The 10,465-nt window shown below is 41.4% G+C and overlaps 1 protein-coding gene across 1 annotated transcript; it reads right to left on the bottom strand.

The window, feature by feature from the left end:
- Nucleotides 1-3,711: 3,711 nt before the first annotated feature.
- On the bottom strand, nt 3,712-9,361 carry BTBD3 (BTB domain containing 3). Its single transcript, XM_068987699.1, has 4 exons — nt 9,021-9,361; nt 8,442-8,532; nt 7,772-7,890; nt 3,712-4,744 (listed from the first exon to the last, which is right to left on the bottom strand). Exons 1-4 carry the CDS (start codon nt 9,359-9,361, stop codon nt 3,712-3,714), a joined length of 1,584 nt encoding a protein of 527 aa, XP_068843800.1.
- Between the last annotated feature and the right edge of the window lie 1,104 nt (nt 9,362-10,465).

Raw genomic sequence — 10,465 nt, 5'->3', positions numbered from 1 at the left:
TGGGTTAAGCTTAAAGAGCACCAGAGAGGAGATAACGGCTAAGATTTTGCTGGATTAAAGATCTTTGCAATTCAGGTTGTAATTAAGCTGATAAGAATGGGTATTTCCAGTTCTCTCATTCTATGGAATAATTCCAAAATTCCTTTGAGCAGGTATGTTATAGAAACTGAACCAAGTACAAGCAAATACACAGGGCTTTACAATAAACTCTAGTACAAAAGTAACAAAGTTATACTGAAAAAAACAAAGTTATAGTGAAAAAAATGCATGTATATAATTATGTGTGTATATACATGTACCTGATATAGGGAAATATAATGGAAAACCAGTTGAGGACATAAAATTATATTCATTACTGTCATGTCACATTGATCTTCCTAGATGTAAGGTATTCTAAGAGCAGGGATAAGCAGCACTGGCCTCACTAACGCTAGATGTGATTTGCCATCAACAGCAGTGAGCTCAGGGAGCTCTACAGGCATGTAAGCAACTAAGCCATGAGAATGCCAGCCAACTACAAAACTCCGCAACTGGAACATGAACGCATCCACTCATTCTCTCACATCGACTTAACACTCAGGTTTTCAACAATGCAACTGATTAACATATTCATTATTCTATTATTCTTTATCGGATTTTTACTTCTTTAGGGATCAATGATGTGTGAGTAACTTAGCAAACAAATGCTCCTGCAAAAACCATCTCTGTAAAAGGTTAAGTGGCACCAAAATGGGTTTGTTTTTTTTTTACCACTTTAAGGAACCTTCAAAAATGTTAAGGAAGACAAATATATGAACCAGTTTTATTTTATTTGCATTTAACATGATTATACACATTCATGTGTCTAACAAGATCTGCACTGTTACATTAAAAATACAGTACAATAACATTCAACATGAGGTACTTCATATTTATATATTTTTCCTTCATAAATAATGCTGTAAGCTCCTGAATTCAAGCACTCTAATGCACAACTGGCTAGTGTCTTGAATTAGCAAGCTTATTTAGACACCTTAAAAAAAAGACAGTTCAGTGCAATAATTATGTAGAAATTAGACCATTTACTTAAATACTATATTAAGATATGCTTAAAGAATGTTACATTAGAACTGCTAGCCTAGTTCCCCTTATCCCCAGGATATAAACGACAACAAAGACTGCCAGATACGTGGGGAAAAGCATCTACAGGGCAGTGTTTAATAAAATTGTGTTTATGCATTCCAGTTGCTTGCCTTGTCAGAACAATGATTTCTAGTTTTGAAAGCTACAAAATTTGAGATTACCAAAGAAAATAAAGCAAGCACATTAGCCTTAATTCCATGTCACTGAAAATGCAGAAGGGAGAATAGGATTTAAAAGATAACATTTTTTTATTTTAAATACAATCTTCAAATTTAAACCACAGCTCTTGGCATCAGCCAATCAGATGACGGATTTCTTTTTCTTCTAGTGACAGCAATTATCATAAAATTAAGTTCTTCCATATCCAGTACAAAGGATCTCATGGGGCTCTCACCCAGCAGTTTCCCAGCCTCTGGAGGGCAGCTACTAATAGGAGCACTGGTCATGGGTGTTACTGAATGAACAAGATTATCACACTCCTCCCCGAACAACAATCTAGTATAATGAAATTAGTGCTAAAAAGTTTCTTCTCCTCTGGCTTATAAACAAGTGCCTTCCAATCAGGTAAATCTATAGTCTACCAAATGCAAGGTAGCTATGAGTTACCGAAATGTTTAACCATAATTTATAAACAAAACCCTCTGTAGAAATATTTTTTTAAATTGAAAACCTGCCTCCGTTTCATAGACAGTTTGCCACTACTACTATCTGTCATCTTGCTAATAAGAAATAACTGTTAGATAATTTTGGAAGCTTGTCCTGGGAGCACTCATCTGTTAATCACTGGTAACAGCCTCTGACTCTCCATGCTAACAGACATAGGTAAGGGCAAAGACGATTAAAACATTTCTGAAATCCAGTGTTTTTCTCCATCGGGGAAGCCGGCCGAAGCAGCAGCCCACGTCTACGGGGGAGAAGCGGCCCGGAAGCACAGGCAGTCCCCCTCTGCGGGCTGGGTGGGCCCGGCAGGGGGACCCTTCTGTCCCAGCCCTGCTGGCCGGGCAGCAGGAGACAGTTCCTGAGCCAGTGCACACGCATGCGCACGGGCACCCACGCACACACCCACCCCGGGACTAGCCCCCGCTCCAGAGCCAGCTTTGGGCTCACAGAACAGGAGAAGGAGGTGGCCAGGGACCACACTCTGGGTGGCGGGGAAGCCATCTCAGGATCACACTGCGCAGAAAAGTTGCCCAGAAACACGTGGATACTTCAACTGGGAGCGACCACAGTGTACACCACTAGGGTCACGGGCACTAAGCCAGCACAAGCCTTTGCTGAAGGAGAATGTTTTGATGAGCTTTTCCCTCCTTTGTTTACACTATCCATGGGGGAAAAAAAAAAAAAAAAAAGAGAGAAAACTGGATGTGATGCTGAGGCAGTGAACATTAAGGTATCATCAAGTTTATCACTCCAGACCACTTTTTAAAAACCCTGCAGGCATATATTGGCTCGTTCAGATGGTCACAGGGCAGATTCTAGCAGTCCAGGAATGGGACAGAATCATAATTAACGAACAAGAGAGTGTGGTCAAAGTAGATTAAGTAAAATATACTTCAGATTAAAAAAAAAACAAATGCATAAAGTATCTTATTACATTAACATGTGGCACTACAAAACTAACTGTTTCTCTATTCATCTGAAGAAATCGTTTGGTCCTCTTTTCACGGGAATGGGGGAATAGGAATTCTATACAGTACAACTTTTGAAAACCAGCAAGTGGCAGGGATCAAAAGCTAAGCAGGGAGAATAGAGCTTGACTTTTTCAAACTCTGGATTATAATGTGCCATCAATTAAACTATTTGTCATGTGGGACTTTTTCAGGCTTCCTTTTAAGACTATTTTAGTTTCAATTAACAGATTTGCAATTTTTCTCTAGTTGACAATAAAGTTTTGCAATTTAGTTACTTCTAAAAGAAGCCTCTGTACTGAAATTGCCTGTCTTCTAAACTAAAGGAACATAAATCTGCTTGTAGCAAAAGTTGTGATCGAAAACTTCCAATTTCTTACTTGCTTTACCTTCCGTTGACAGCTGCAGTTTAAAAATTTAACAAACTTGTGAATTTAGGATTTAAGAAAACGCAATGTCCAAAAGCAAATGCCCAAAATATTTAAAAGGAAATAAGAAGGTAAAGATGACTACTGTCTACTTTCTAAATTATTACTTATTATCAAGCAAAATGTCTTTCAAAATTGTACACTGAGGTTTATCTGTTTGGGGAGAGGGAGGGTTTCCATTTAAAAATAATTGCTACTGTTACTTTAGAGTATTTCTTTCTCTTTGTCAAAATAAAGCCCAAAAGGAAATCTGAGGTGATCCAAAAATCTTCTTAAACTGGGAGGTCAGTGGGGCAGTTGGAAAAGAATGCAAAATCTCCCCAGGTGGATATATGCAACTCTAAGAACCACAAGCCTTGCTAAGAATTTGGCTTTCCGGCATACAGTTAAAAGCTGAGTGCTGCATTTTTGCCTGTACATAGCGAAAAAGGTTGAAAGAAATCAGAACCGGCGCACAGCTCCGTTCCTTACGAACAGCCCGCGCCGATGGCTGGCTGCAGCCGAGCTGAGCGTGAAGCGGAGAGCCGGTGCGCTCAGGCGTAGAAGATGAGCTCGGGGATCTGGCCGCCCTGCACGCCCGTGCCGTTGGTGCTGTCCGACGAGCACTGGAACTGCACGGTGACCTTGCCGCACTGCACCTCTGTCATGCCCTCCTGCCCGAAGTAGCTGAGCTCATTGCCGTCCAGGATGACGCTGGCCGTGTAGAAGGTGTCCGGCTCGATCTGCACCGGGTACTCGAACCACACGGGGAACGTGCTGCTTGAGCCGTCCGAGAAGTACTTGCTGAGGTTCTGCCCCAGGACCACGCCCTGCCGCTTGAGCTCGATCTTGGCGCTGTACTCGGCCGAGCCGCAGCTGGAGCCGTACAGCCCGAAGCCTGCGATGAAGACCCTCTTGTCCACGGCGAACTGGATGCTGTCGCAGCGGCCCCGGTAGCGCCACTGGTTGCTCCGGTAGGCGCAGGACTGGAAGCGGTGGCAGCGCTGCGGCACCAGCCCCTTGCGGGCCTTGCTCACGAACTGCAGCTCGGGCTTCTTGGCCGCCGTGTACCAGAGGAAGATGTCGTTGGTCTCGTTCAGAGTCAAGACGCCGGACTGCGCAGCACCGTTGGCGAAATCGTCCAGGGCCATGGTCGGGATGCGGATCAAGTAGAGCGCCTTGCCCAGCACCTTGCGCTTGTTCTCGATGCTCAGAGCCAGATCCTGTCGCTGGCATTCCACCTCAGCCCAGTTGAGAGCGGCCTCGAAGACCACAATTTCTTTGGCATTCAGAGTTTCCCTGCGGAGGATGCTTTCCAGGGTCTGGAAGTCGATGTCGCAGAACCCCTCGGACTTGAGCGCCAGCTCGGCCTGGGCATCGATCACCTCCCAGCAGCGCTGGGTGAGGTCTGGCTCCTCGAACAAGCAGCTCTGGGACAGGAGCACACAGGCGTTCTTGGCGCTCAGGCTGGTCTCCAGGAAATTGACGCAGGCCCTGGCGAGGTGAGGGACGATGTACTTTTTGGCAGCATAAAGAGTGGCCAAGACTGTGTCAGCAGCCAAGTCAATTTCATCACAATAGATGTATCTGCAAGAAAGAGTCCGGCGTGTAAATGGAATTTTCACCAAATGAGCGTGTCCAGCAAGAAAAGATGCAGCTACTTTCAAGTTAGTTCCAAGAAAATCATCTTAAGTGACAGTTATTACAAAAATGATTAGACATTATAACAACATCTGAAATACATTCATAAATCATGAACACTTCAATTTAGTAGAAAGTGTGTATAATTAAAGACATTAACTTCATGTAATCACTCTAGCCTCTATTTTAAAGCTATGTTCCCTGTCCTCTCAAAGAGGGAAAAAAAAAATTGAGGATTCGAGAACTGTTTGAAAAAGGACTGAGACCAAAGACAGTTAATATTAGGGAAAAAATAGCAAAATTATATATATATATACTGAATTATAATTAGAAATAATCCCCATGTTTTAGGAAAAATATGTGTATACAGTTTTACTTAAAAATGTTTCTGTGCATTCAGATGGAAACAAATACATTTAATACTATAATGTTAGCAATGACTGCATCTTGATGCTTTTAATTAAGAATGACTTGGATTTTCCTGAAGCACAAAATAAAATCTGATCTTAAAAAGATATTTTTCAAGTAGTCCCAAGTTCTATGGATTTTTAAGTATGGGCTTCGATGCTTGATGCTATCTCACAGTTAACTTTATGTAGAATCCAATGCAGGCTTTGTATCTGCTTTTTTTTTTAAACTCTAAATTCTTTCTTCTCCACACAGTCCTTCTACCTTCAGAATTAAAGAATACATTTCTAGATATATTTAATTAAAAGACAAATAAAGCCTAAATATGCACTATTTGTGTGCTTCTCTGAAGTGTCTGTATTTCAGGAAACACTTCTTACTGTTTTGGGAGACAGTGGCAATCTCCCAGGACGGTATGTCAAGGTAGAAATCATCTGCTTCTTTCATATTCTATTGTTGACCAAGAGAGGTCAGTGAGAACTGCGCACAGGTGAAAAATACATATTAATACACATAATTAAAAAAAAAAATTTCTAGCTAAGGTGCTTAGCAACTTGCTATTAAGTTTTCCTTAGTGAAACAAGAAATTAGAGGGCTTCTGGAAGAAAATACAAAAAATATAAGGATGGCAATGAGAAAAAGGACCGCAATCACAAATGGAAGCTGCATTTTTGCTCCGAGGAAGCCGTTCCTTGTCTCTGAGAGACTAAGACAGCAACTGGCAAGATGGCAAGACTGCTGGACAAAATACCCACAGCAGTGATGCTCTGACCGGAGCATGGGGACCGTAGGAGGACTCTGCAGCACGGTCAGCACTTTGCAGCTCTCACCCTGGAACGGGCAAGTGAACAGTCTTCTCTTCCTTCCTGACAAAGCCCTTTTCAGTAGTACTGGTGCTTCACCCACAAGGCAGGGGTGAAGCCAGCCTGGCCTCCGCTCCCCCAGGTGATCATGCAGTGCTGATCCAGCATGGCACGGCAGCAAATGGCACCTGCTATGCTTCTGATTCTCGCCGCTTTACACGGACTGCACGTATAATTTTAAAAGCTGTGTCAAGACATATTCTAGGCAACACATTTATAAGAAAAGATGCTTGTCAAATGATGAATCAAACGGCTTTGGTGAAATGGAACTTTGTGACTAGTACTCGGGCTTTCTAATTATGTACATATTTCTGCAGCAACAGAACACTCTACTTGACTACAGTGACGCCAAAACACCAAACTGGTGTCAGCATTCTCCTCTGCAACAGAAACAATGTCAAATATACAAAGCTAACTTCACGGGGGGGGGAAAACAGCACACAAAAATTCCTAAAGGTAAGACAGGTTTCTGCAAGTAGATCTCTAAGAGATTACAAAAGTCATAAAGTCTCTGTTGGTTGAAAGTGTTGGATTAGTTTATGTTGTGGTACTTTACATGCTCATTTGCCTCTAATTTCCCAACCTCTCCCACTGTGAAAGTTCTAAACAGTAGCAGATGGATTTCAAAACTAGACTATAAATAAAGAATTACAACACTTTAAAGTTCAGGAATTAACTATAATACTTATTTTTCAGTAGGCAGAAAACAATATATATTAACATTTTAACTGTTTGTGGGATTACTGTCCAACTTGATCCAATGAATAATTTTTTTTTCAACAAACACTGTAATGCATTTCAATGACTCAACATCCCCACAGCAGCACATAACCTTGAACTCTGATACACTTTGGTCTGCTAAAATAAGGCTCAACAAAAATCACCTAAATATCACTTAGAATAATCACTGGACTCTAATCACACACTGTAGACTATAACACTCTCCAGCATCAACCCATGTCAGAGAAGAAGATTCTATTTATCTGGTTAACATGTACTGGATTCTGAAAAAGACTCATGAGATAGAAAACCATTTTTTAAATAAATGTATATCTTATAACTGTATTTCTGAATGACCAATTAAAGTTTTTCCAAAGAAATCCATATAAAACTATAGAAAATTAATCAAATCTTTCAAAAATTTCTCCTTTACTACAAAATGCAAATGCTTCTTACCCTTGAGAAATGGTCTGTGACTTTATGTGAGAGCATGGGTATGTACATGTGCATCAAGATCAGATAATTAACTTTGTATTTGCTGATAGGAAACAATAACTCCTAGAAAACTTCAAAACCTCCGAACTGGTAGAGTTTAAATAATGCATACAATTTCTGGAATTGTGACACCAAAATCTAATTTATGTGTTTTTAAAGACTTCACACAGAGAGAACATACTCTATTAGATAATCCTTAACCAGAAAGTTATTTGTAATTATAAGTCATTAAAGATGAAATCACTGTGTGCCTCTTGCCCCCAAATCCCATGCCAAGGTGTGATTAGAAACGCCTGCTTCATTCCACATGCTTTCCATGGAAAGACGCACAGAAGTTTTCTCTGAAAACATTTATTAGGTAAAGCAGCACCCTCTTTCTTCATCGGCCTCTCTTTTGTATTACCTGGAAGTTACACTTAACTGTGAAGCCAGCAGAGCACAAACACAGCACAAACAAACTCTTTCCAAACATGCGTGTGACGCTTACTTCAGCATGGCGAGAAAAGCAGCAGGGTCGACATCTGGTATACGGATCTCATCTTTGTCCTCGGCAAGTTCTCCGTAAAACATTGCATGGAACACAGAGCTCCCAACAGCTAAAACGTACTGTGGAGAAGGGGAAATCTTATTTCATGCACCAAACTGAAAACATTTTCAGCAAATCATTCCAGAAAAACAGCTCTCAAGTGATCAGCTTTAGCGGACACAGAGTGCCTAACACCTGCTCTACTGACAAAGCCAAGGTCCAGAGGATCTGGCTGTGAAAGCAAAAGACAGAAGTTCATGCGAACCAGTCTCTGTGCTGCTAGTGATCCAGGCTTTCACAGGTTAATACACAAGGTCCCTCATTATAAAATAAATGAAAGCATATCTAACTGATTTCTAGGAGAAGGGTCAGCATATGACTTTCCAAACCTATCACAACAGCTTCCCATGACTGGAGAGTGAAGAGGGCATGTTTTTGTGGGGGATATAAAGCAGGGTACAAGGAAACAAAGAAAAAAAAAATTAAGCACGGCCGGGGCCCTCTGGAGAGGCTGTGCCTGCTCTGTGATGGGGGGAAACCAAGCACTGCCTGCAAGCTGCCCAGCCCCGTCCCGGGCTCAGGGAGAGGGTCCCTCTGTGGAGGCGAAACCGGTAATGCAGCTGTTGCTTACTTTGTGTCCTGGCAACCGCTGAGTCCCGCCTGGTGGCCCAACCACAAAATGTACATCTGCCATCAGATCATTATTGAACATCACCGCATTTCTATAAACAGAGGCAATTCATTAATTCTCAGCATTGTAACACCTCCTCCCAAACATAAAAACCCAGGAAAGAGTCACAAGATAAACAACCGTTGAGTAACTTCGGGGTAAAACTACAAATAAAGGTTCCAACTATACAACTGCATTTGTAATCACTGCAAACACATGGAAGTAACTAAAGTTTTTTTTTTTTTTTTAAAGTTATCCAAACTTTTTTTTAGACTTAAGGACAAATAAGAGGTTTCTGTCTCCTATAACCCAAAGAAACAACCCTGTCACTTAAATGTTACAGCTTACAAAAACATTTTTATCTAAGAGGAAAACAGCTGTACTGCTCTGGAAAAGATACAAGGCAGTTTTCCATTACCAATAAAGCTGCTGGGAAAAGAGGAAACACAGATTTATGTTAAAATACATTACAGGTTGTGCAAAAGCAGAGACTTCAACACAGGAAAACTTTTCAAATAAATATGCTGGCCGGGCACTTACCTCTCCCTAATGGTGGGATACAGCCCCTGCCAGTTCGGGGCGGGAATAAGGTTGTTGTTACTGAGATTCTGCTGGTGGTACTGCTGGACAGTGGTGCTGCTGGAGCTGGCTGGTTTTTTGCGGGGGAATATATCAGCAGCCATCTTCTTCTTCTTCTTAGTCTTCAAGGTAATTATTTCATAACAAACTGGAGGCAACTTGCTGCTGCTGTTGCTGCTGCTACTGCTGCTGCTGCTGGGATTTGTTTTCTTCGAGCTTTTCTTGGACCTGTTCTTTACCGTCTCTGGAAGCATCAAGAAGAAGGTGAGACATTTCATGTTCCTTTCCTTGTCATCTACCATGAGTACAGTAGGTCTCTCTTTATAGCCAGATATCCCAAGTCGGTGCGAGCATCAGGGAAAAGAGGCTAGCACGAGCTGAGATGAAAACAGAAACCAACAAGCTGATATTTTGCTTCTTTTCTCAGGCAGGCAAGGTGACCTTTTTACTATGTTGAATGAGACACTGGTTTTAAGTTTTATCCAGTACTGGGTCTGTTAAATACATCCCCATCATGATTCCTGTTTCTCTTATTTGCTCATAAAAATAACCCAGTTTCCTAGATCACCTGAAAATGCTACACTGAGAGGAGACGACAGGCAGAGAGAGCCGTAGTGCTTGTTTTCTGAATTAGGTTATCAAGATGTGCTGGAGCTGCGTGAGTCTGTTCAGCCGGCTGAAGTTGTGTGGTGAATGGACCGGAGGAGAGTAGGTATTACAGCCCTGCAGATGGAGTCAGACAGCCAGTGCTCAGAGCCAATAGCTGAAGTCACCAACCATGATTGGACCAAGCCAAACAGTGACACCTATTGTAGCGTACATAGTTCTGACGTTAAAGGAACAGCAGTTGCATTCTCTTGGCTACTATGTGTACATTTAAATAAGATAAACACCTATGAAACATCTTTGAAAACAGGAAGAGTTTATGTCCACAGATTTCTCTTCAGCAGACGTGCATTTTTATTTCCCCAGTTAAACAGGCAGGATCAATTAACAAAGCTTAGGGACTGATATCTACTCTGCTTCTAGTAAAATCCTTCTCCTGGCAGCATTTAGTTTCTAGTACTTCAAACAAAGCCCTCCATTTTACCAGCTAAAAGGGATTACACATCGAGAAGTCATATTAAACTCATTTATTAACGCTTAACGTAATAAAAGAATGAAATTTTTCTTTTTCCATTTTTAGTCTCTTTTAATGCAAGTTAAGAGTCTAGTGCAAAACAGGAGATGAGGTCATGTGTTCATTTTACCTCCCAGGGTTTTCTAGCTCTTATAATGAACTTTGATAGGAGTCCCAGATCAGAAAATACTGTTAATTAGACTGAAATGATACCAGCAGGTTTAGCTGCACTGAAAAATAAAACTCATTCTGGATGTAAAAATAAGATTCAAATGAGACCAATCTG

Source organism: Capricornis sumatraensis, chromosome 15 (genome assembly GCF_032405125.1).
Source record: "Capricornis sumatraensis isolate serow.1 chromosome 15, serow.2, whole genome shotgun sequence".
Classification (NCBI taxonomy): domain Eukaryota; kingdom Metazoa; phylum Chordata; class Mammalia; order Artiodactyla; family Bovidae; genus Capricornis; species Capricornis sumatraensis.
The sequence above is the reverse complement of the archived record's forward strand: the minus strand, read 5'-3'. Positions and strand labels throughout refer to the sequence as shown.